The sequence below is a fragment of the Dendrobates tinctorius genome, unplaced genomic scaffold, assembly GCF_039654945.1.
Source record: "Dendrobates tinctorius isolate UK_male_01 unplaced genomic scaffold, ASM3965494v1 ptg000156l, whole genome shotgun sequence".
In the NCBI taxonomy this organism is placed as follows: Eukaryota; Metazoa; Chordata; class Amphibia; order Anura; family Dendrobatidae; genus Dendrobates; species Dendrobates tinctorius.
In genome coordinates, this window is record NW_027361823.1 from 5,021,577 (window position 1) to 5,048,358 (window position 26,782).

Below are 26,782 nucleotides of genomic sequence, written 5' to 3' on the forward strand. Positions count from 1 at the left end.
GGTTATGGTCAGGAGGATAATTCCTGGGTCTCTGCCTCTGATATTCATGCCGAAAGATTGGTGTGTGCCTTTCATCGGGCTCACCCGGATCGCCCTGGTGGCATGGATGAGGGTTCGGTGACCCCTCCTCAAGGGGGAGGTACTGTTGTGAGTTCATTTTTCCCTTCACCATTGAGGTCTGATGAACTCCCTCCTCTAGTGAAGGAAGGTAGTGAGGCTGATTACCAAACACATGGGCAGCTAGATGATGACTGGGTGACTGGAATTGAGGACTGGATATAAGGCTGCCGACGCCCTTCTTCCTGGCTGGTGATTTTCCTGCTGGATTCTTGGAGACCAGTCTGATTCCTGCATCTCAAAGCTAAGTTTTCTGCTCTTCTTTGTACTCTTCAGTTTTGTTTTTGTTTTGCCTTTTTTTTTGGGAGTTCTGCCATCCCCGGCCGGGGGTGAGCTGAACTCCATTTTTGTCTCTGATCTGTTGATATTTTGCTCTGTCTTCAGAATATACCTGAGTGCTGATATAGTCTTTTGAAGCCTAGCGACTTCAGGGCCTGTTTTTCCTATCAGTCGGTTGGCTCATTTTGATAGGGTTTTTGCGGATGGCAGCAGCTTTCCTATCCTGTCCTATGTAGTTAGCTTGGGCCCCATCATTTGCTCAACCTATCTTTCTATCTGTGTTAGTGTTTTCATCTTGCTTCACCGTCATTATATGTTGGGGGCTGCCTATTGCTTTGGGGTCTGCTCTGGGGCAGTTTAGTTTTTCCCCTTTCTGTCTTTAGGCTATATAGTTCTCCGGCTGTGATCGAGGGGTCTAGGGCACCGTAGGAACCCCCCACGGCTACTGCTAGTTGTTGTGGATAGGTTCAGGGGTCTGCAATCCGATAGCTGCCAACCTCTCTGGTTTTTCTGGACTTAGCTGGTATTTTGTTTTTTCCTCCTTCGGTGACTCATCATAACAAGACCCTCTAGACAGAGGCCGGCGGGGCTGTTGTTTCCCCTGCCAGTGGCGGATAGACCTTGGGAGATAGTTGGCATGGATTTCATAGTTGGCCTGCCCAAGTCTGGTGGCAGTACGGTCATCTGGGTGGTCAACGACCATTTTTCCAAAATGGTGCATCTGGTGCCACTCGCACGCCTGCCTTCCGCTCGAGGTCTGGCCACCTTGTTCATTAAGCACGTATTCCGTTTACATGGCATGCCGGACAAAATCGTGAGTGACCGCGGTCCCCAGTTTGCGTCTCGGTTTTGGAGGGAGCTCTGCAGTTTACTCAGCATCGAGCTAAATCTATCTTCCGCTTACCATCCCGAGACGAATGACTTGGTCGAGAGAGCCAATCAGACCTTGGTCACCTATTTACGGCATTTTGTCTCTGCCAGGCAGGATGACTGGGCATCCTTGCTACCTTGGGCTGAATTTGCCCTAAACAATGCGGTGGCTGATTCCACTGGTCAGACGCCCTTTCTCCTAAACTATGGTCAACATCCATGCGTCCCTGTCCCGATGCCAGTGTCCTCCACCGACTCCAGGGTGGCAGACTGGGCAGTGGAGGCCCGGGACATTTGGGATCGCACTCAGGATGCTATCCGGGCATCTAAAGAAAGGATGAGGGCGTCCGCCGACACGCATTGGCGGCCCGCTCCAAGCTTCTCCCCTGGCGACATGGTATGGCTCTCCACCCGAAACATTAAACTGCGGGTCGAGTCTCCCAAGTTCGCACCGCGATACATTGGACCATTCAAGGTCCTCGAGCGACTTAGCTCGGTGGTCTGCCGCCTGGCTCTTCCTCCACATTTGGCCATTTCGGATGTGTTCCATGTGTCCCTCCTCAAACCAGTTCACATGGTCCGGTTTTCTGAGTCATCTGCCGGGTCATCAGACTTATCGTCTGATGAGTTTGAGGTTAACGCCATCGTGGGGCGCAGGTTTGTCCGTGGCAAAAAAATTTATTTGGTGGACTGGAAGGGTCATGGGCCTGGGAGCCGGTGGAAAACATTCATGCACCACTCCTGATCGCGGCCTTTGAGCGCAGTGAGGCTCAGAGGGGGGGCCCTAGGAGGGGGGGTAATGTTAGGCGTCGGATTCCTGGCACTGCACAGCGGGAATCCAGAGCCAGACATCCTGCGGTCTCTCATTCTCCGCCGACCGCTCAGACTCCTGCTCAGCAATCACGGCGAGCCAGGCATTCCCCTCAGACTCGTTCTGTGAGCCTGGATGTTGCTGCCACCTCTGGTGCAGCAATGGTAGCGCAACCTGCTTTGCAGGGAACTGCTCCAGAGGCTAAGTCCTCGTGCCGTGCTACTGGGCATGCCCGCAACTTGTCCTCTCAGTGGAGAGCAGGGGTCACATGTGCAGGTCCTATGTCGGATCTGATTGGTCCTTCTCAAAGTACTGGAAGGTCCTGGAAGCGCATGGCTATAAAAAGCCCGCATGGCTTCTCGGCCATGCGCTAGTGTAGCATATTATTCTGTGTGTGTATGGTGAAGGATGTATGGACTGGTGTCTGACTCATTATGAAACCCCTACCCTCTGATATTACGAGTGGTGACCGAGTGTGAATAGTCAACTCTAGGGTTGTGGCAAGATACACGCCACTTGCTCCACACCTACACTAGCGTCCGTCGGCGCCCGGTCCTCGGCGCCGACGCTTGCAGCTTTTCTCTGCCGCTGCGCTGTAGTAACAGCAACTATTGGTGTTCGCGGCTGCGACGCCACACGCAGGCCTCTGTGACGCTAACAGGGCCTGTGCCTTTGCTTTAGTGTTCTCCAAGCGACTCTGTGTTTGTACGGAGTCGCCCTTAGCGTTCGGGTGACGTTAACCCGAGCGCAGTCCCACACCTACTAGGTGCATCTGCCATTGTTCAGCAGCGGTCTTGTCACCTACCGCACGGTGGACCCCGGGCGGCAAACGCACATACTATTATTTATATTTGGTGCGTTCCGACGACCCTAACAACAGCACTCACTCTAAGCTGTAGGTCTGGAAAAATGGAAAAACTCCTCGGCTTTTATTTTCCAGAGTCACACACAGATAGCTTGTATTTGTCCGTGATACCAGCCGGTACACGATAGTATGTGGGGAGCGTACACCGCTATACGGTGTCTGTATGGAAAATTGTCAATCTCCGTCTATTTGTATAGGGACTGACACACGCTGTCTCTGTCTAGTTTTGACCGTGATCAAACAGAAGATATATGAAACTGTTTGAAAAGCGGACAGCACTCTAAGGTGTAGGTCTGGAAAAACTGAAAAACTCCTCTGCTTTTTCTTTCCAGAGTCGCATACAGAAGGCTTCTATTTGTCCGTGATACAAGGCGGTACTCGGGAGTGTGTGAGGAGCGTACACCGCTATACGGTGTCTGTATGGAAAATTGTCAATCTCCGTCTATTTGTATAGGGACTGACAGACACTGTCTCTGTCTAGTTTTGACCGTGATCAAACAGCAGATATACGAAACTGTTTGAAAGGCAGACAGCACTCTAAGGTGTAGGTCTGGATAAACGGACAAACTCCTCAGCTTTTTCTTCCAGAGTCACACCCAGATAGCTACTATTTGTCCGTGATACAAGGCAGTACACGGTAGTGTGTGAGGAGCATACAGCACTATACGGTGTCTGTATGGAAAATTGTCAATCTCTGTTTATTTGTGTACGGAGTGACACACGCTGTCTCTGTCTAGTTTTGACCATTATTAAACAGCAGATATATGAAACTGTTTGAAAAGCGGACAGCACTCTAAGGTGTAAGTCTGGAAAAACGGACAAACTCCTCAGCTTTTTCTTCCAGAGTCACACCCAGATAGCTTCTATTTGTCCGTGATACCAGCCGCCGGTACACAGTAGTGTGTGAGGAGCGTACACCGCTATACGGTGTGTGAAAAAATGAACGCTCAGTAACTCACCAGGACAAAATAATAAAAGTTGGAGTACTTTGAAAAAAGCAGTTTGAACAGCAGTGTGCACACAGCAATGCAGCTAGCAGGTAGCCTTAAAAGGCTGCCTAATGACCACCAGCGCTGCTGCACAAAAGCAAAAATCCTCCCCTTTCACTGCACACTAACTGTACAGTGAAAAGCGCTATCAGCAGAAGCAGTTTTTTTTCTTCTTCCCTGCCTAACGCTCTCCCTTATTCAGAATCAGCAGCAGCCAGCAACCTCTCCCTATGCTATGATCGGCAGAAGAAAGATGGCGGTTGGCGGTCACAGCCTTTTATACCCACTGACGCCACACAAAGCCAGCCAATCACTTCAATGCCCTTCTCTAAGATAGTGGTGGCCGCTGCACGTCATCGCGTTGCCCACAGTGTGCGTCCTCCATCATTAGCTGAGAAAAGGCGCTGGAAGCATTATTTGACACGCGACATTGGCGCTCTGATCGGCGACCTCATGGCCGACCTCACGCTATGGTCAGGTTTCGATCGGCGAAACCCGACTTTAGCGAAAGTCGGCTATTTTTTAATTTGACCGACCCGTTTCGCTCAACTCTAATAGAAACCATTATGGCTGAATAAGACACTACAAAGTTTAATGAGACAAAAAACAAGGGCATTCAAAATCTTGAAGGCCTAGAATACAGAAATAGCATTTCAGAAGTATAAATATCGTAATAAGAAATGTAAAAAAAAAATTAAGCTAGCAAAGTCATCTACAGAGAAACAAATCACCAGCAACACTAAAATAAATCCTCAAAATTTTTTATAAATACATCAGTGCCAGAAAGAAAAAAAATAGATGGTATTGGCCATTTAAAAAATGATAATAACAAGACAATTATAGAGGACAGAATAAAAGGATGAAATTTTAAACAGGCACTTGTCATCCATGTTCACCAGTGAACTGTCTGCTCCAGAGATCATTCAACAAGGCAAAAAATCAAAGTTTACCACCGGATACAACTAGTTTACTGTTTAACAAAGGAGTATGCCTGTGTCTGAGCAAATGAAACACTGACAAATCCCCCGGCCCAGATGACATTCATCCACGGATACTGAGGGAATTGAGCTCAGCAATTGACAGACTGATGTATTTCATCTTCTTAGACTCTCTTGTAACAGGGGTGGTGCAACAGAATTGGAGGATGGCTGATGTAGTACCGATATATAAGAAAAGTAAGAAGGTGGATCCAGGCAACTACTGTCCTGTAAGCCTGATATGAGTAGTGTGCAAAGTTTTTAAGGGCATTAGAAGAGATTACCTCCAGAAATATATTGCAGAGAATAATATAATAACTGACAACGAGCATGGATTCATGAATAATAAGTCGTGTCAAACTAGCAAGTTGGGTTTCTATGAGGAGGTAAGTGCAAATATGGATGTTGGTAATGCGGATGATGTGATTTATCTGCACTTTGCAAAGGTATTTGATACTGTACTACACACAGCCTTATACTGAAGCTGTAGAAGCAAGGACTGGGGGAAACTATATGCAGATAGGTAAGGAATTGGCTAAATGACAGGAAACAAAGAGTCATCATAAATGGTATGTTCTCTAAATGGGACATAGTCAGCAGTAGGGACTGCAGGGATCTGTGTAAGGATCGATTCTTTTTAACCTCTTTATCAAGAAGCACATGAATGGGATTGAGAGTAAACTGTCAGTCTTTGCTGACGACACCAAACTACACTCACTGGCCATTTTATTAGGTACACCTGTCCAACTGTGTGTTAAGACTTAATTTCTAATCAGCCAATCACATGGCGGCAACTCAGTGCATTTAGGCATGTAGACATGGTCAAGACAATCTCCTGCAGTTCAAACCGAGCATCAGTATGGGGAAGAAAGGTGATTTGAGTGCCTTTGAACGTGGCATGATTGTTGGTGCCAGAAGGGCTGGTCTGAGTATTTCAGAAACTGCTGATCTACTGGGATTTTCACGCACAACCATCTCTAGGGTTTACAGAGAATGGTCCGAAAAAGAAAAAAAATCCAGTGAGCGGCAGTTCTGTGGCCGGAAATGCCATGTTGATGCCAGAGGTCAGAGGAGAATGGGCATACTGGTTCGAGCTGATAGAAAGGCAACAGTGACTCAAATTGCCACCCGTTACAACCAAGGTAGGCAGAAGAGCATCTCTGAACGCACAGTGCGTCGAACTTTGAGGCAGATGGGCTACAGCAGCAGAAGACCACACTGGGTACCACTCCTCTCAGCTAAGAACAGGCATCTGATGGCTACTTTCAGCAGGATAATGCGCCATGTCATAAAGCTCGAATCATCTCAGATTGGTTTCTTGAACATGACAATGAGTTCACTGTACTCAAATGGCCTCCTCAGTCACCAGATCTCAATCCAATAGAGCATCTTTGGGATGTGGTGGAACGGGAGATTCGCATCAGGGATGTGCAGCCGACAAATCTGCGCCAACTGTGTGATGCCATCATGTCAATATGGTCCAAAATCTCTGAGGAATGCTTCCAGCACCTTGTTGAATCTCTGCCACGAAGAATTGAGGCAGTTCTGAAGGCAAAAGGGGGTCCAACCCGTTACTAGCATGGTGTACCTAATAAAGTGGCCAGTGAGTGTATGTAGAATACTAAAATATGACCAAGACACTAAAATATTGCAAAACGATCTGAATAAGATGATTGAATGGGCAAACACTTGGCAAATAAGGGTTAATGTAGATAAATGTAGAGTAAAGCAACTAGGCCGGAGTAATCCTATAGCTGCATATATATATACATTAAATGGGAGTGTACTTGCGACCACAGAACAGGAGAAGGACTTCGACATTCTGGTTACAAGTAAGCTGAGCAGCAGTCCTCAATGTCAAGTAGCAGTTGGGAAAGCAAGCAATATTTTCAGATGTATAAAAAGAGAGATAAAATCCTGTGATCCCAACATATTGATACCTATTTATTAATCACTGGTGAGGCCACATCTAGAATATGGGATCCAGTTTTGTGCTCCACATTTTGAAAAAGATATTCATGAGATAGAGTCAGTTCAAAGGCAGGCAACTAGATTATTACAAGGGATGGAAGGCCTCTCATATTATGAGAGGCTGGAAAATTTGGGCTTATTTAGCTTAGAAAAAGACGTCTCAGAGGAGATATCATTTATATGTACAAATATATGTGTGGCTAGGACCAGGGGCACTCATTGCGAGTGGAAGAAAAGGGATTCCTTTAGCTGAATAGGAAAGGGTTCTTAACAGTATGAGCAGTGAGAATGTGGAATGCCGACCACAAGAGGAAGTAATGGCAGACACTAACAGCTTTTAAAAAAGGCCTGGATGATTTCCTCAATACAAATAATATTGTGGATTTTAGTTAAAATTATTGACAAAATGTATAATTGGTGGAGAAAGGTTGAACTTGATGGACCCAGGACTTTTTTTTAACCTATGTAACTATATAACTATGTAACCATCAGGTTTGCAGTTCTGCTATCTTCGATCCTTCCGCTATATTCCCTTGTATTGGTGATGCCCTATGTGCACTGGCACCTCTGTTCTGTATCTTATATAATTTACCTTCTTTTAGAAGACCACCTCGCTAAAACACTACTAATTTCCTATACTGTGATGTAAGACAATGTGAACAACAATCCCTATCCTTGTGGGGTCATAGCTGTCCTTGCAAGTGTAAAATCTATGCAACCATGGAGAGAACATACAAACTCCATCAATATGTTGCACTTGCCTTCAATACTGAAGCCTCCCATACACATTAGATGGCTGTTGAACAATGTTTCAAGCCGACCATTCAGCTGACATCCATCTCAGTCAAATCGCCCATACACAGGAGCGCTCGTTCAGCCGTGCGCTACTCTGTTCTCTATGAGAAAACCGTTACCAGACATCTTTTCCGGCAGCGCAGGGAGAACAAAGCTATCGGCAGTCTGAAACAGGCATGCCTGATTAACATCTCACCCAACAATCAGTTGGCTGGGGCACACATACACATTAAAGTGTCGGCCAAACTTGTTGATATTGGCAAGTGCGACTGATATTAGACTGATGCGTATGTGGGTCTTTAAACAAATGTATAGCAAAATGAAGAGAGCCGCAGAGGTTTTATGATGTAATGTGACTTTTTAATCCGCCCATCACATCTGATATCAGTAGAGTGGACCACTTACCAGATCCATCAGGAGTTGACCTGACGTATGTTGGTAACATCTTCACTGTTGCTGTTGGGTTTGTGTCTTTCTTCAGGCCTTTCTCCATCTCTGCTTGGAAGCGTGCCATAATATCCAGCAATGCTTCATCTGACAGGCGCATATGGTACAGGAATCGGTCAACCTACAAATTATTGACATTAATACACTTAATGAATAAGCTACCACAATACTCAGTTAATGTTAAAAAACTAGTTTCCCTGAATGGTTTGCTACGTGCTTGCATGGATTTGCAGTTGGAGCAAGGATGTTACTTTCCTCCCTTAGATCTAATCACATTAATGACAGGGTACATTGTAGTCTCATGGAATAAATGCACATTGGAAAAATCTGCTGCGTATAATATTTGCTCAGGAATCCATGATAAACAATTAAGGACCACCGCAGAACCTCGGAACTCCGTATAGACAGACGTCAGGATCGCTCATGAAAAAGGAAACTTTTAGGTTCCATCTGCGTAAAAAAGTTTTGTCTTCTTTATTGAATCATATTAAAATAGACATATGTCACATTGCTCTCCAGAAAAATAGCCTTTTCCGTGTTTAAGGCAATTTTCTGGCGAGCAGTGTGACATATGTCTATTTTAGTATGATTCAATAAAGAAGACAAAACTTTTTTACGCAGATGGAACCTAAAAGCTTCCTTTTTCATGACTGATAGATGACACCTTGTTGGCACCTCTAACCACGTCCATGTTATAAGGCACTTTAACAACTAGAATGTCAACTCCTCAAGCTGTTTATATATATATATATATATATATATATATATATAAACTGTAAGGCACCGGTAGCACCGTACGTAGTGAAGAGGCAGTGATGACCCACAAAATTCAAAACACATAAGTCTCTTTAATGTGTTACCTCACAGCATTTAAAGTTCAAACCACACAAGTGCATATAACTTCAGTGCATATAATTAGTATCCATTTCACCACTTTCAGAATAAATATTATACGGAATCCTTCATTTTACAGACACTTCCAGTCTTCCTCTGACTAGTTCCCGTGGGTGTCTATGCGCCATATCCAAGACTCTATTCACACAGCATTACATGTTGCAGGCACTACACACGTGGGTGTCTTGCACCGCTGCATCACAGTCTCTTTACTCACACAGCTATACACAGTCCAGGATATCCTCCGGATTGCAGCCGGGCACCATATCCACCTGTTTTGCAATCGTTACACATGCCAGTCTGCTTTCGGGCACAGGACTTCCACCTCGGGGCACAGGACTGTCCACATCCTAGACCAGTTACCGTGGATGACTTGCATCACTGTGTACTCTGTGGGTTGCCAGGCCTCTCTCTGGCCCTGACACACCTGAGACTTACTAAGCACTCCCTCAGACCTCACTAACCCATTCCTGCAGGGCTTTTATCACAGAAACCTGGAAAACCTGGATCTGAAATGGAACAGACTGCAACACTGTCATACTGCAATCTGTTTCAAAACAACATCCAGAGCAGGTTTTCCCTACCTTTGTCTTTATTATCAGTCTGCATTGCAGTCACAGCTACGCCCATGACTGCCATGCACACCTATGGCCTTCATACACCTCCGTGCGTATCCTGGGGAGAACACACAGCGCCCCCTAGCTGTAACAGGGGTCATTGCCTCACCATATTTTATATATATATATATATATATATACACATACACACACACACTACCGTTCAAAAGTTTGGGGTCACTTAGAAATTTTCTTATTTTTGAAAGAAAAGCAGTTTTTTCCAATGAATCTAACATTAAATGATTCAGAAATACACTCTATACATTGTTAATGTGGTAAATGACTATTCTAGCTGCAAACATCTGGTTTGTAATGCAATATGTTCATAGGTCTATAGAGGCCCATTTCCAACAACCATCACTCGAGTGTTTTTGTGATACTTTGTGTTTGCTAACTGTGTAAGAAGGCTAATGGATGGTTAGAATACCCTTGCAAAACCTTATGCAAGTATGTTAGCACAGCTGAAAACAGTTTGGCTGATTAGAGAAGCTATAAACCTGACCCTCCTTTGAACTAGTTGAGAATCTGGAGCATTACGTTTGTTGGTTCCATTAAACTATCAAAATGGCCAGAAAAATAGAACTTTCATGTGAAACTCGACAGTCTATTCTTGTTCTTAGAAATGAAGGTTATTCCATGAGAGAAATTGCCAAGAAACTGAAGATTTCCTACAACAGTGTGTACTACTCCCTTCAGAGGAGAGCACAAACAGGCTCTAACCAGAGTAAAAAGAGAAGTAGGAGGCCCCGATGCACAACTGAGCAACAAGACAAGTACATTAGAGTCTGCAGTTTAAGAAATCAATGTCTCACAGGTCCTCAACTGGCAGCTTCATTAAATAGTACACGCATAACACCAGTGTCAACGACTACAGTGAAGAGGCGACTCCTGGATGCTGACCTTTAGGGCAGAGTGGCAAAGAAAAAGCCATATCTGAGACTGGCTAATAAAATGAAAAGATTAATATTGGCAAAAGAACATAGACATTGGACAGAGGAAGATAGGAAAAAAGTGTTATGGACAGACGAATCCCAGTTTGAGGTGTTTGGATCACACAGAAGAACATTTGTGAGACACAGAACAACTGAAAAGATGCTGGAAGAGTGCCTGACGCCATCTGTCAAGCATGGTGGAGGTAATGTGATGGTCTGAAGGTGCTTTGGTGCTGGAAAAGTGGGAGATTTGTACAAGGTAAAAGGGATTTAAAACAAGGAAGGCTATCGCTCCATTTTGCAACGCCATGCCATACCCTGTGGACAGCGCTTGATTGGAGCCAATTTCATCCTACAACAGGACAATGATACAAAGCACACCTCCAATTTATGTCAGAACTATTTAGGGAAGAAGCAAGCCACCAGATCTCAACCCCATTGAGCTGTTGTGAGAGCAGCTTGACCGTATGGTACGCAAAAAGTGCCCATCAAGCCAAACCAACTTGTGGGAGGGGCTTCTGAAAGCATGGGGTGAAATTTCTTCAGATTACCTCAGCAAATTAACCGCTAGAATGCCAAAGGTCTGCAATGCTGTAATTGTTGCAAAGGGAGTATTCTTTGACGAAAGCAAAGTTTGAAGGAGAAAATTCTTATTTAAAATAGAAATATTTTTTTTGAACGTTGTCAATGTCTGGACTAGATTTTAAATTCATTTGGCAACTCATTTGATTAATTAAAATATGAGTTTTCATGGAAAACACAAAATTTGTCTGGGTGACCCCAAACTTTTGAACCGTGATATATATAATTTTTTTTTTTTTTTTTATGTACTAGCTTCTAGTTAACATTGTGTCAGCTATGACTGAATTTATATAAAGTTTTTCCAGGGTCTTGTTGAGGTGAAATCCACAATGACTTAGACTGTTCAGACATCAGGGAGTAATTTGCAGTGATGTGGTATTGTAGTTCTGATGCTGATTCATGCATGAAAAAATAGACTTCCTGTTTCTACATAAAGATAAGAAGGATTCAGCTAGTTTGTTTTTAATCACATGATGTCATAGATGTTCCAGGGACTCCGCAACAGAGAGGGTCCAGAAGATAGCGGCGTCTGTTTCACAAACTGCATTGGCAAGAAGTACTTCACCATCTTATTAAACAGTGCAGTTTTTTTTTCATTGCTGGCAGTGCAAGGGTTAATGTGCTCAGGTGAAGCTCCTGGAACTTTCCTATCTTGATTGTCTCAGCTTTTTAGTGTTTACTGCCTGATTTGGAGTTGGAGGTGTAGTTCGTGGTTGGGACTGGCATTTGGAGATTTGTTCAGATTATTGCTTGGAGTTTTGTTTGTGTGCACATCCTCATCCTCTCTTATTTAGTTTCTCCTTCCTTTTACTCTAGTGTGTTCCACTCTGTTGTTTGGTGAGTGTATTTTGTATGATCGTTATTTTAATTTACCCGTCAGTCTTCCCTTGTTTATCTGGTTAATGCTATCCTATACAATTCAGTTTCCCTCCTCCCTGGGTGAGGGAGAGGACAAATAATGGTTGATATAGGAGCATAGTAAGGCACGTGAACCCGACATCTCCACCTTCAAGAGTAATCTGGGAACAGGAATAGACTAGAGCATCCCTAGTTTTAGGAACCTGGTTGGCACCACAGTCCCAAGGCATTGCTTGTTAATAGACTTAATGGAAAAGTAAACACACAGTGCCATATAATGTAATGGTTGCAACATATTAGGAGGATAAAAACTTTGATTGGAGTGCTTCTTTACAAATACCTTATTCCCCCACACTTTCTGTCTCCTGTTTACCAGAAAAACGACAATAAAAGTTTATTGAGACATCTGAAACTTGTTCTACCAGTTTAGCAAAACAAATACTTTTTTCTTTAATTATTTGGCAACTAATAAGTAAAGGCCGAGTTGCACATTTGTTCCCCAATTATCGGTACAACTGAGCATGCTGACAAAACACTCGTTCATCAGTAGGCTTCAAAATAATTTTCAGTATCAACATCAGCAGCAGATCTTCCTGTGATGTGCTGCCAACATGATATTCTATACAGACCAATTGTATTTGCAATCTTTTTGTAGAATTCTGGTAACATGACTGAGCATGCCAGTAATCGACCACCGATAGGTTTGCTTGTAGTTTGTTGGTCGTCGCTTAAATGTACAATAAGTATTAACCCCTTAGTGACCGAGCCCATTTTAAACTTAAAGACCAGGCCAAATTTTTAAAATCTGACCAGTGTCACCTCACGTAGTAAAAGCTCTGGAACGCTTCAACGTATCCCAGTGAGACTGAGAAGGTCTTTTTGTGACATATTGTACTTTGTGTTAGTGGTAAATGTAAGTACATGTGTTTTGCTTTTGTGAAAATATCTGAATTTTGGTGAAAATTTTGAAAAATCTGCATTTTTCAAATTTTCAATTTGTATATCCTTAAACCAGTTAGTCATACTGTACAAATTAATTAATAAATAACATTTCTGTATGTCTACTTTCCATTTGCATCATTTCTCAAGCATTTTATTTTGTTAGGACGTTAGAAGGGTTAAACGTTTAGTAGCAATTTATTTACAAAAGCTGTTTCTTTAGGGACCTATTCAGATTTAAATGGACTTTTCGGGGTCTGTTTATCGGAAACTACTCAATCTATTCTATTATTTCTCAACACTGTTTTTTGGTGATTACTTTGTATCGTTCATATTGCACCCACAGACACAAATGATACACCATTTGAAAGGTAAACTTGCCCCCTTCAGCAAGAGAATAGCCAAACAAACCACACATGCACGATTTGATCACAAAATACAGTTTAAACATTAATTTTCATAAACCTGCAGTAAGGAAAAATGAACTGCAGGTGGCACAACAGTACACCAAAGCACACTACCACGAAGCTGCTTACAGACATCACAAACAAATCCAAACATTTGCCTTGGGGGCTTTCCAGCTTTCCGAACTGCTTGCCCAGCCTATTTTAGCCAAATTGGAGGATTGCACACTTCACTGCAGGTGAGGCACATATGCAAACACATTTGTAAACATGCACTGCCTATTGAATTGCACACTTGCTCTGTTCATGCTCCACCCAAACAAACAAATGATACACCATTTGAAAGGTCAAATTACTTTCAGGTGGCAGCATACTACCCCAAAGCATGCTATCACAAAGCTGCTTACAGACATCACAAACAAATCCAAACATTTGCCTTGGAGTCTTTCCAGCTTGCTCAAGTGCTTGCCCAGCCTATTTCAGGCACATTGTAGGATTGCACACTTCACTGCAGGTGAGTCACATATGCAAACACATTTGTATACATGCACTGCTTTTTCGGTGATTTCTTCGCCTCACACACACAAATGATACACCATTTTAAAGGTAAACTTGCTCACTTCAGCAGCCAAGCAAACCACATATTCACGATTTTATCACTACATACAGTTTAAACATTCATTTTCATAAACCTGCAGAAAGACACAATGACCTGTAGGTGGCATCTCAACCGGAAGACATTTTTTGGCCTCTGCTTATCAAACCAATTTATTGCATTACCAATCTACATATATAAATACCTGTCTGTGTTCATCTCATGAAATACATTTACATTTGATCAGCTTGCTTTTTCTGAAATTGCCTGCGTGCCCGACGACCAATGTGTGAAAATTTTGCACAGGCCAGCTACTAATGATATAATTTTAAAAACCGCACCCCTCAAATACTTTAAAACTGTTGTCAGGAAATTGTTGCCACTCAGGATTAATGCAAAGTAGAATGAAAGAAAAAATTGAAATTTTTACTCAAAACTGTTGCCTTAGCCCCAATTCAGTGAACACATACGGATCCACTTGCGTTCAGTAGACACAGCAAACGTGATGTGTCCAAAGCGCTGCCACTTCTGGATCGTCTGCACATACCCTCAAAGATTTTATCCAGGGGTATAGTAAGCATTTTGAACTCACAGGAACTACACAGAAATTGATAATATTAGGCCATCGTATTGAAAATATCTTTTTTTTTATGTTCAATCTATTTTATTAAACATTTTACAAAACAAGGAATATATTATATGAAAACTGATAATATGTAGAATCATAGAAAATATCTAGTATTCAAAAATGAGAATACAACCTTTTAACAGTAAGTCAAACATACCATGGTAGACAATAAGGGTGTGTGCAGAGGCTGCGGAATCCGCTGCGGATTAATCCGCACGGATTTTGCAAAAACCGCAGATAAACCGCAGGTCAAAAGACTGCGGTTTGGTCCTGTGGATTCACCATCTCCACAATGGTGGAGATAGGAACACGCTGCGGATTTTGCAGAAAGAATTGACATGTCACTTCTTTCTGCGGTTTCAAAACCGCAGCAAATCCGCGCGGATTTTTCCGCAACGTCTACACAGCGTTTTTTTTTTACCATTCATTTGAATGGTACTGTACACCGCAGCTAAAACTGCTGCGGGTCCGCTGGGAGACGATATAACTTCCTCCAGCAATGACTCCTAACGCATGCGCAGTCTGGACATGCCATATAATTAACCACACTATATAAATACCAGCTAGTGAATTGATTGCTCACTCCCTCTTGATAAAGCAAACGCGAAACTCGCGTCAAGGGGCGGCATGTGGCTCCGGGGCACTATAGCAGCATACTTTATCGGTAAGCAATGAAAGCACTTTTTGCACAGCATTTTACCAATTCCTTTCAACAACGCTCTGATATTATATATACTGGAGGTACTCCAGGTTTTATGAGCAAAAGTATTTGTCTGTTTTGAGGGGTTTATGTTGTGAATAGATATGGTTGAAAAACAGTATCTTATATTGATATGATGTTTCTTTTATGTGCAATAATTTTTATATTACTATATTACCCTATGGGTTCATGCACTTTTTTTAGGGTCTTTTTTCTAGTAAATATTTTTATACATGCATGTCACTTGATGGAATAAATAAATTTAAGAATTTTTATAATTTTTTGTATGGAACTCCGTTTTTTATTTTTATTGGTTATTATTTGGAGTATACAGTATTAGTCCAACATCATTATATTTGGGTAAAAACTATTGATTTTTTTTTATTTTATCAACATAAACAAGTGTTACACCCATAGTTTTTCTTCCTTTTTGGAATTGTGTTAGTATGTAGTTTAGAAGGGTAATTATACCATCTCATAACTATTTTATAGTTCTTCTCTTGTGCAATCCCGGCGCTAGCAAGTTTATGAGTGAAGAGAACCCCCCTTTCCCATTCCTCAGGAGACAAGCTTATCCCTAAGTCTCTCTCCCATGCCTGCTGAAATGTTAACTTCTCCACTTCACCCTCTCTGCTCAATCCCCCACAAATCACAGATATAGCATGTGGCGGCTTATTTTCCTCTACAAACAATTTCTCAAAAAAGGTGAAGTTTGAAATCGAAATTTTATCAAAATTATGTGTCACTAGGAAGGACTATAATTGCAAGTATTCAAACCACCTAATTTTCTCATTTGGAAACTGAGCCTGTATAGAGACAAAAGAAGGCAACTCCCCGTTTTCTAGCACCTGAAACAATCGGGTATCCTCCACTGCCCTCCGACCGAGAAAAGATCCACGAAAGTATCCAGGGAGAAAGGATGGATTGAATAACAATTATGTAAGTGGGCTAATATTCCTTATCTGGGAACCCCTTCTTTCTCAGAGTGTGCCATATTTTAAGTGTGTCTCTAGTTAAATTACAATTGACAATAGTCAATGATTTCCCAGAACACCACGGCAGATGTCTTAAAGGGACATCTAAATCCTCCTGTTCCACCCCCACCCATTGTTTAGCATCAGCCTAAAAGTGCCAGTCTAGAATCCTAAGTAATGCAGTAGCCTGGAAGTGCCTCTTAAAATTGGGAAGACCAGCATCACCTATAGATTTAGGTCGAGAAAGGGTCTGTATGCTTATGCGAGATTTTTACCCCATATGAATTTGGTTAAAGCTGATCGTAATTTACTGAAGAAACTATGAGGGGGGAAATCGGTATAGTTTGCAATATGTATAAGAAACGGGGTAAAACGTCCATTTTGATAGCATTCATCCTTCCAAACCAGGATAGTTTAAATTTACTATAATTCGCTAGGTCTCTGTATGTTCTGCTTAATAAAGTTTGATAGTTAAGCTCAAACAATTTGTTAGGATCAGAGGGGACCACAACCCCTAGATATTTCAATGACTCTCCTTGCCATTTAAATGGAAATTTATTCATGATTCGAAGGACTTCATTCTGAGAAAGGGATATATTTAAGGCTTCTAATTTGGAATAATTGACTTTAAAATTACTAAGTGATCCTAACAAATTCCTTTAAAATCATTGGAAACAATATTTGTGGTTGTGATATATAAAGGAGTAAATCATCTGCATACAGAGCTGTTTTATAAGAGTTAGGCCCTATCGTGTATCCATGAATATTGCTATTATTTCTTATAGTGGTAATGTAACACCTAGCCAACACTATGTAAAGTAATGGAGAAAGCGGGCAGCCCTGTCTGGTTCCATTGTTGATCTTAATTGGGCTGGATAATGAACCATTTATTCTAACCCACGCTGTTGGACAATTATATAAGACTAAGATTTTCTGTAGAAAGGGAGGACCTAGACCTATCTGTCTCAAGGCTTCCTCCATAAACCCCCAATGGACTCTATCGAAAGCCTTCTGTTATGAATGAGTCACCGTAGGAGGCAAAAACAGAAATACTAGCTAAGTCCAGAAAACCAGAGAAGTTGGCAGCTATCGGATTGCAGACCCCTGAACCTAACAACAACAACTAGCAGTAGCCGTGGGGGGTTCCTACGGTGCCCTAGACCCCTCGATCACAGCCGGAGAACTACATAGCCTAAAGACAGAAAGGGAAATCTAAACTGCCCCAGAGCAGACCCCAAAGCAATAGCAGCCCCCAATATATAATGATGGTGAAGCAAGATGAAAAACCACTCACACAGATAAAAAGATAGGCTGAGCAAATGATGGGGCCCAAGTTAACTAAATAGGACAGAATAGAAAAGCTGCTGTCTGCATTCCGCCAAAACCCTCTCAAAACAAGAGCCAACAGACTGATAGGGAAAAAAGCCCTGAATACGCTAGGCTTCAAAAAGACTATATCAGTACTCAGGTATTTTCTGAAGACAGAGCAAAAAGGAATTCAGCTCACCCAGCAGGGAAAGGCAGAAATCCAGAAAAACAAGGCAAAACAAAACCAAAACACAAATGCAAAAAGTAGAGCAGAAAACTTAGCTTTTGAGGAGCAGGAATCAGACTGGTCTCCAAGAATCCCTCAGAGTAATCACCCGCAAGGCAGAAGGGTGTCGGCTGCCTTATATCCAGTCAGCAATTCCAGTCACCCAGTCATCATCATTCTGCTCAGGTGCTTTGTAATCAGCCTCACTACCTTCCTTCACCAGAAGAGGGAGTTCATCAGACCTCAATGGTGAAGGGGAAAATGAACTCACAACAGCCTTCTCTGCGTCTACAGTTAAAAGACCTAGTGGCGTGGAGCTAGTTTTTGCCTTGGAGATGATAAGTAATGTCTTAGTAGTATTATTCCGGGCTTCTCGTCCTTTGATGAATCCTACCTGATCATTACAATATTGACTAGGGAAGGAAGTAAAGGGGCGTGCCTCTCAGCTAAGATTTTTGAAAATAGTTTAATGTCTATGCTTAAGAGAGAAATCGGCCTAAAGTTGGCAATTATCGAAGGGTCTTTACCTGGCTTAGGGATCACACTAATGTGTGCCTCTAGAGACTGGGGGACAAATCTAATATTTGCATCAATAGCATTGAAAGTTTTTGCCATTATTGGAGAGAGTTGTTCCCTAAAGTTTTTATAAAACGCCGGTGTGAATCCGTCTGGACCAGGGCATTTACCCGACGGAGAGGACCGTATTGCCAAATTGATCTCCTCCTCTAAAGCTTTCAGAACTGAACTACTCAACATAGGTAGGGATGTTTCCTGAATGTATTCTTTTATCTTATAAGAGAGGTCTAATGGGGTCATATCTGCGAATTGGTTCTTAATGTTGTAAAAATGCTCATAGCAAGACTGAAAGAGATCCAAAATTTCTTTTGGGTTGTGTGTATCCCTGCCATTTTGTTTTTTAACAAACGGAATAAATGTAGCCGACGCATATGTGGGATAGTTCATAGAAAAAACATTTAGATCTTTCCATGGATTGAAAATATTTATCTAAAATTTTTCCTAATTCATTTCTTTTTTTTTTATCAAGTCAGCAAGTGTGGAAGCAGATAAAGTTTGCTTGTGTGAAATTTCAAGGGAATGAATTTGCTGTAATAATTCATCCACTCTCTGAGCTCTCTCTCTCTTTAACCTAGAACCATGCTTTATCAGAATCCCTCTCATAACGCATTTCAAAGTCTCCCATTGCAAGGGAGCTGAAGTTTGGTCAGAGGTATGTATTTGGATAAAGGAGTCAATAGATTCTTTCTGCTCCGAAGCACATAAAATATCCTTGATAAGGTTATCATTTAATCTCCAAGACCAAGAACGTTGGAGCAGAGATGGCGGAGATAAGGACAGAAAAATCGGAGCGTGAGCCGACCACAGAATGTCTCCGATTGTGGCCTTGGGTTGACAGTGTAGGGAAGGTGGATTGACGGGCGGACCTGTTTGCAGTGGAGAGGCAGAGGTGTAGTGTATTGTGGGTGGACTGTTAAGAGTGAAAGATGGGAAACAGCTGGAGATAAAGAGTGTAGTATTGTAGTTTGACAATTAGAGGGCAGTGGAGAGTGTAGGGAAGGGACTGAATAACTACCATTGGTTGAAGAAACTGTCAAGTCATGGTGGGCGGGGTTACCAGAACAGGACGGATAAAAGGCTGAGGGAAGGTTCAGGAAAAGTCAGTTAGTGAGGGGAGCGCAAGAGATAGGAGGCTCTGCTGAGGAGAGATGACGGAGAAGAGGCTCCGTAGGGGACTGACAGTTGAGACGGTCACGGGGGGTGGCCCAAACGACAGAAGCCACAGACGGAGACGGCCTGGGGGTACCAAACGGACGATGTACTCAGATTGGTGAAGCGCTGTGGTAGATAGGCCTAGGGCAGCCACGGCAAAAAGAACCACGCCACGACTACAGGAAAAGAGAGTGAAGGTACCTGGGCCTGTGTTCGAAGTGTGAAGCTACTGTGGTGTATTGCTGTGGTCGTCAGGAGGACGGCCAATAAAAACGGACCTGTTGAACACAAATTCTGTCTCCGTCTCGTGTCTGTCTGCGGCAAGAAGTGGGTCACCCCCCCCTGTCGGTTACCCTACCTACTCCAGGACACAGCATGGTGGCTCAAGAGAAAGAGGTCGATGCGGCTATAAGAATTATGTATATGAAAATAATATGTGTAATCCACTGAGGATTCATTATCTGCCAAACATCTGTCAGTCGGAGGGCATGGAGAACCCCTTTAAGAGAACGCAGCTGTCTAACCGAAACAGTTTCCCTCCCAGAAGAAGAGTTTACCTTTGGGTTCATTGTAAAATTGAAGTCTCCACCTGCGATCAGTGTACCTTGTGCGAAATTAGAAAGTGAGGTTAGGAACGCATGACATGCTGGAATCTGGTCCTTATTAGGAAGATACCAGTTAGCAATTGTGTATATTGAGTTTGCAATTTTTATCTTGAGAAAGATATATCTACCATGTGTGTCGAAAATTTTAATTTTTTTAAAGAAAATATTGCTTTTTCACCTGATATTTCACTTTTTCAAGAGGTAACATGAAAAAACCAGACTGCATATTTTGTTACCCACTTTCTTCTGAGCATGGTAATACTCCATATGTAGTCAAAAAGTTCTCTTTGGACACACGGCAGGGCCCGGAAGAGAAGAAGTCACATTTGATATTTGGATGGAATACAACCCCTGGCAAAAAATATGTAATCACCGGCCTTGGAGGATGTTCATTCAGTTGTTTAATTTTGTATAAAAAAAGCAGATCACAGATATGGCACAAAACTAAAGTCATTTCAAATGGCAACTTTCTGGTCTTAAGAAACACTAAAAGAAATCAAGAACAAAAAATGTGCTGGTCAGTAATGGTTACTTTTTTAGACAAAGCAGAGGGAAAAAATTATGGAATCACTCAATTCTGAGGAAAAAATTATGGAATCATGAAAAACAAACAAACAAAAAAACCACTCCCAACACATCACTAGTATTTTGTTGCACCACCTCTGGCTTTTATAACAGCTTGCAGTCTCTGAGGCATGGACTTAATGAGTGTCAAACAGTACTCTTCATCAATCTGGCTCCAACTTTCTCTGATTGCTGTTGCCAGATCAGCTTTGCAGGTTGGAGCCTTGTCATGGACCATTTTCTTCAACTTCCACCAAAGATTTTCAATTGGATTGAGATCCGGACTATTTGCAGGCCATGACATTGACCTTATGTGTCTTTTTTCAAGGAATGTTTGCACAGTTTTTGCACTATGGCAGGATGCATTATCATTTTGAAAAATGATATAATCATCCCCAAACATCCTTTCAATTGATGGGAAAGAAAAGTGTCCAAAATATCAACATAAACTTGTGTATTTATTGAAGATGTAATGACAGCCATCTCCCCAGTGCCTTTACCTGACATGCAGCCCCATATCATCAATGACTGTGGAAATTTGCATGCTCTCTTCAGGCAGTGACTTTCATAAATCTCACTGGAACGTCACCAAACAAAAGTTCCAGCATCATCACCTTGCCCAATGCAGACTTGCGATTCATCACTGAATATGACTTTCATCCAGTCATCCACAGTCCACGATTGCTTTTCCTTAGCCCATTGTAACCTTGTTTTTTTCTGTTTAGGTGTTAATGATGGCTTTCGTTTAGCTTTTCTGCAGGTAAATCCCATTTCCTTTAGGCGGTTTCTTACAGTTCGGTCACAGACGTTGACTCCAGTTTCCTCCCATTCGTTCCTCATTTGTTTTGTTGTGCATTTCCTGTTTTGGACACATATTGCTTTAAGTTTCCGGTCTTGACGCTTTGATGTCTTCCTTGGTCTACCAGTATGTTTGCCTTTAAAGGGAATCTGTCACCTCATTTTCAGCCTATAAGGTGCGGCCACCGCCATCAGGGGCTTATCTACAGCATTCTGTAATGCTGTAGATAAGCCCCTGATGAAACCTGAAAGATAAGAAAAACACGTTAGATTATACTCACCGAGGGGTGGAGTCGGGTGCGGTGGGTGTCGCAGTCCGGTCCGGCGCCTCCCATCTTCATACGATGACGTCCTCCTCCTTGCTTCTCCCTCGGCTCCTGCGCAGGCGTACTTTATCTGCCCTGTTGAGGGTAGAGTAAAGTAGTTCAGTGCGCAGGCACCGGGAAAGGTCAGAGAGGTCCGGCGCCTGCGCACTGCAGTACTCTGCTCTGTCCTCAACATGGCAGATAAAGTACGCCTGCGCAGGAGCCGAGGGAGAAGCAAGGAAGAGGACATCATTGTATGAAGATGGGAGGCGCCGCATGGGACGGCGACACCCATCGGACCAGACCAAACACCTAGGTGAGTATAATCTAACTCTTTTTTCTTATCTTTCAGGTTACATTGGGGGCTTATCTACAGCATTACAGAATGCTGTAGAATAGCCCCTGATGGCGGTGCCGGCAGCTGATAGGGCTAAAATGGGGTGACAGATTTCCTTTAACAACCTTCCCATGTTGTTTGTATTTGGTCCAGATTTTAGACACAGCTGACTGTGAACAACCAATATCTTTTGCACATCTTTTTACCCTCTTTTAAGAGTTGGATAATCCTCTCCTTTGTTTCAATTGACATCTCTCGTGTTGGAGCCATGAATCATGACAGTCCACTTGGTGCAACAGCCCTCCAAGGTGTGACCACTCTTTTACAGACGCAGACTAACGAGCAGATCTAATTTGATGCAGGTGTTGGTTTTGGGAATGAAAATTTAGAGGGTGATTCCATAGTTTTTTCCCACAGAATTGAGTGATTCCATAATGTTTCCCCTCTGCTTGGTCTATAAAAGTAACCATTACTGACTACCACATTTTTTGTTCTTGATTTCTTTTAGTGTTTCTTAAAGCCAGAAAGTTGCCATTTGAGATGACTTTAGTTGTGTGCCATGTCTGTGATCTGCTTTTTTTCTACAAAATTAAACAACTGAATGAACATCCTCCAAGGCCGGTGAGTCCATAATTTTTGCCAGGGGTTGTAGATTGCAGACACCATGCCTCATTTGCAGAGCCCCTGAGGTACCAAAACAGCAGAAACCCCCACAAGTAACCCCATTTTGGAAACTAGACCAATCAAGGAATTCATCTATTGATGTGTTGATTTTGTCAAACCCGTAGGTGCTTCACATAACCTTTTAAAATGTGGATATGAAAATGAAAATTATTTTTTTCTGCTAAAATGTTGTTTTAGCCCCAAATTTGTAATTTTTACACTGGATAATAGGAAAAACAGACCCCATAATTTATTATGCAGTTTCTTCCAAACAGAAGGATACCCCAAATGTGGTCAAAAACTGCCGTTTGGGTACATGGCAGGGCTTGGAAAGAAAAGAGCACTATTTGATTTTTGGAGTGTAAATTTGTCTGGAATAGATTGTGAATGTCATGTTGCATTTGCAGAGCCCCTAACATTTCAAAACAGCAGAAACCCCCTAGAAGTGACCCCATTTTGGAAACTAGACCCCTCAAGGAATTCATATAGGGGTTTATTGAGCATTTTTAACCTACAGGTAATTCACAAACTTTATAAAATTTAGACATGAAAACAAAACATTAATTTTTTTTCCACTAAAATACTGTATTAGCATCAAATGTTTAATTTCCACCAGTGGTTGTAGGAGAAAATGGACCCTGCTTCAGTGGTATCCATCTTTTTAGGTGTTCACAGAACTGTGGTCGACCACACATGTGTGCTAAAAACATGTCTAAAATTATGGGACTCTATCTGCCACATAAATGAGTGGTTTCCTCCAAGGTTTTGTCTGAATTGCGGTTTTGAGGAATTTACACAGAAACACCAACTTAAGTGCTCACCCGAGAGTGCAGGATATATGTGAGCCGAGTCTTGTTCTGATTTTTGGTAGGTGGAATGAACATATAGACAGCAGTGCAAGAATAGTTATCACTTAAGTCAGTTGTCCCCTTTCTGATCTAGAGAGCCAAATTCAGCTCTGAGAGAGGGTCGTGGGCCACATCCAGTTCCCTCCCCCCTCACAGTAGGGGCAACCAGAGCCCCATTACGGTATAATGATAACCAAAGCTTTTCCACAGAAATCCCCCCGAAGCAGTATAACAAGATCCAGTGGTCCCCACAGTTCCCCCGTTCAGTATTCTCCCATCCAGCACTCCCAACACACTGTCACATCCAGCTTCACGCACCACCTCTCACAGGTAGTATCATCCTGTCTCCAGCGTACCATACTTAAATTAAATCGAAACCTCTTAGACCAGTATATATGCATCCAGATCTGCTCTTCTGTGCAGGGCTGCTCACAAAATCCACCATTTTGAGATGTGCTCCTCATCCCTGTTTAGTAGACCTGGAGCTAACACACCAAGCTGGCAGACACCCACTAGCCACAATTCATGGGACCGGGAGCCACATATGGCTCCCGAGCTACAGGTTGGGGACCCCTGACTTAAGTAATAAGTCAGATTTATTCTTTGGGTCGGAGCAATTACAGCGATACCAGATTTATATAATGCTATCACATAGTAAAAAATATTTTTTATAAAGAAAAGTATTTATTTCGACACCATATTCTGAGGGCTGTAACTTTTATTTTTTGGCAAACAAAGCTGTATGAGGGCGTATTTTTTGCACTACGACTTGGAGAATTTTTTGGTACCATTTGGAGCACTTATCATATTTTGGTTGCTTTTTATTCAGATTTTTCAGGCACAAAATAAACAAAAACAAGCAATTTAAGAATTATTTTACCTTTTTTGTGTCATTCATGCAGTAAAAATGAGACGAAAGATTTGTTTATTGGGTCAGTAAGATTACAGTGATACCACATTTATATTTTTTTTAATGCTTTGCTGCTTTTACAGACTAAACAATAATTTACAAAAAATAATTTATTTTTTCATCACCATATTCTGAGAGCAGTAACTTTTTAATTATTTTCCCGAATGAGCCATATTAGGGCTTGTTTTTAGCGAGATGATGTGACATTTTTATTTCTACCATTTTTTACATGACTTTTTGATGACTTTTAATTCAATCTTTTTTGTGTCAGTATGATGGAAAAAGTGATATTTTTGGCGTTTTATTTTTTCTTACAGTGTTCGCCGTAAGGAATAAATAACGTGTTAGTTTTATAGATCAGGTCGTTCCGCACACGATGATGCCAATTACTGTAATTTGCAACTTATAAATCGAACTGGACCAAATTTTGGGGAGGCAATTTTATTTTAATAGAATGGTGGTGCATCTTATAGTCCGCTTTTACGGTAGCTTACTAAGGGGGGCAGCTGTGATGGAGCAGAGTCTCAGGAGGGAGGGACACTGCAGCAGGAAGGAGTGGGGCTACACTGCAGCGCCTGAGACCTGTCAGTGAATCACTGACACGGCCTGTGAGACCCAGTTAATAGCTTTATTTCACAAGCCACTGTACCCTGGGTAATCAGATGACCTCAGGGTACCATGGCAATGATCGTCAACCGCGATTACGATCATGGGGGGTGCCGCTCCTGCCATAGGTGGTCTTTTAACCACTTAGATATCGCTATCGCAATTGACAGAAGTACTTAAGGGGTTAATCAGCCCCAATTGGCCCCAAAACCAGCCGAGGCCGATACCGCAGGGTGTCAGCTGTCACTTGTGGGAATTTTAGCCGTGGTTGCGGCGCTATTCCCGATCGCCATTTTACAACAGCGATGAGAGAATAAGGCCCCTTAATGGCTGCCGTTTTAATGTGTTATTGGTGGTCGTTAAGGGGCTAAAGGATTTTTAGTAACGATAACTAAATGAATCATGTACTGTGGTGCTAACGCAGATGACGTCAGATTATGAGCACCACCGTACTACACAACATGCATTACATACTGTGATCCATTTCATTTAGACCTCTTTGATGATCCCTCATGATTCTCGCAGTATAAAAATTCTGAAAGAATGATGGTGACAAAACGCGTCTCACAGTGTCCTATGGAAACGATGTGGATTCTGGTTTGCCACATGTTTGTCCATGTCGGAAAAAGACGAAAACTGCCAGGACAGAGATAAGATAGTGTCCTCAGTGACTCCATCAACTTCATTCATGTGAATGGCTGTGTCAGGTTTCCCTTTGGTATACTCACTAGTGGACCCAGACAGACGAGGAGCCCTCAGCAAAAACATATACAGGCCCTTTGCAATTAAATAGCTTAATTTAATGCACAATTCTACCTATGTTGGAGGTAGAAGTTGCCTCCTTACCTCTTAAGCCCCTGCGCTACTGCTTGGGTTGCACCAATGATTTGTCTGCCCCTGGGAACTATTTTTTTTTTTTTTGAGAAGTCCAATAATGACCCTGACATAGTGCTCAACAGAGAGTACTGTATAAATGTAAAGCTAGCAAAAGAATAAATAATTTATACCCACCCCCAAACCTAACCAAGAAGATGCAGGCTAGCAGGTATTAGGATTAGGTATTTAAAAAACAAACATTTTTTGAGAGATCAAATGACCTAAAAATACACCCGATTCCTAATTCTAGCTATATTACCTGATAAATATGTTGACGAGTAATAATAGAATAGCAGTACTTACCTTCTTTATCTGATCTTCTTTTAGTTTTGTGAACCAAAACGACACTAAATGTACAGCAAACATTTTTCAATCAAAGCGTATAAAATAATAGTCTAGGAAGTTCAGTTCATATAGTAGTAGAGTCCACATCCAACTCTCACCGGGAGACTGAGAAAATGACAAAGGCTACAGTGAATCACTGCGCTGGTTAAATCATTAACACTCGTTTCTGGGTTTATTGCTGGGACTAGATATTGATTAAGCTGCGAGGAATGAGTCATTTGCACAGACACATTCTTAAGGGGGCTTTACACATAGCGATATCGCTAGCAATATCGCTAAAGTGTCACCGATTTTGTGACGCAGCAGCAATTTTGCTAGCGATATCGCTATGTGTGATACTTACCTCCGACCGGCTCCCCCGCTGGCTATCGCTGATCGCGTGAGATCGTCCACGACCATTTCTCATCGGCGGCTTCCTG

General features: G+C 42.3%; 1 protein-coding gene across 3 annotated transcripts in view; it reads right to left on the minus strand.

Annotated features, from left to right (window-relative positions):
* The window catches only part of LOC141051285 (hexokinase HKDC1-like), a 117,110-nt gene extending 90,640 nt beyond the window's left edge, over positions 1-26,470 (minus strand). For all 3 annotated transcript variants that reach the window (XM_073548167.1, XM_073548168.1, XM_073548166.1), the window contains exons 1-2: positions 26,322-26,470; positions 8,080-8,242 (exon numbers count right to left, since the gene is read on the minus strand). In XM_073548167.1, coding sequence (XP_073404268.1) covers positions 8,080-8,242; positions 26,322-26,384 — 226 coding nt within the window. In that variant the 5' untranslated portion in view covers positions 26,385-26,470. The remainder of the gene's footprint in view (positions 1-8,079; positions 8,243-26,321) is intronic.
* Positions 26,471-26,782: the final 312 nt, after the last annotated feature.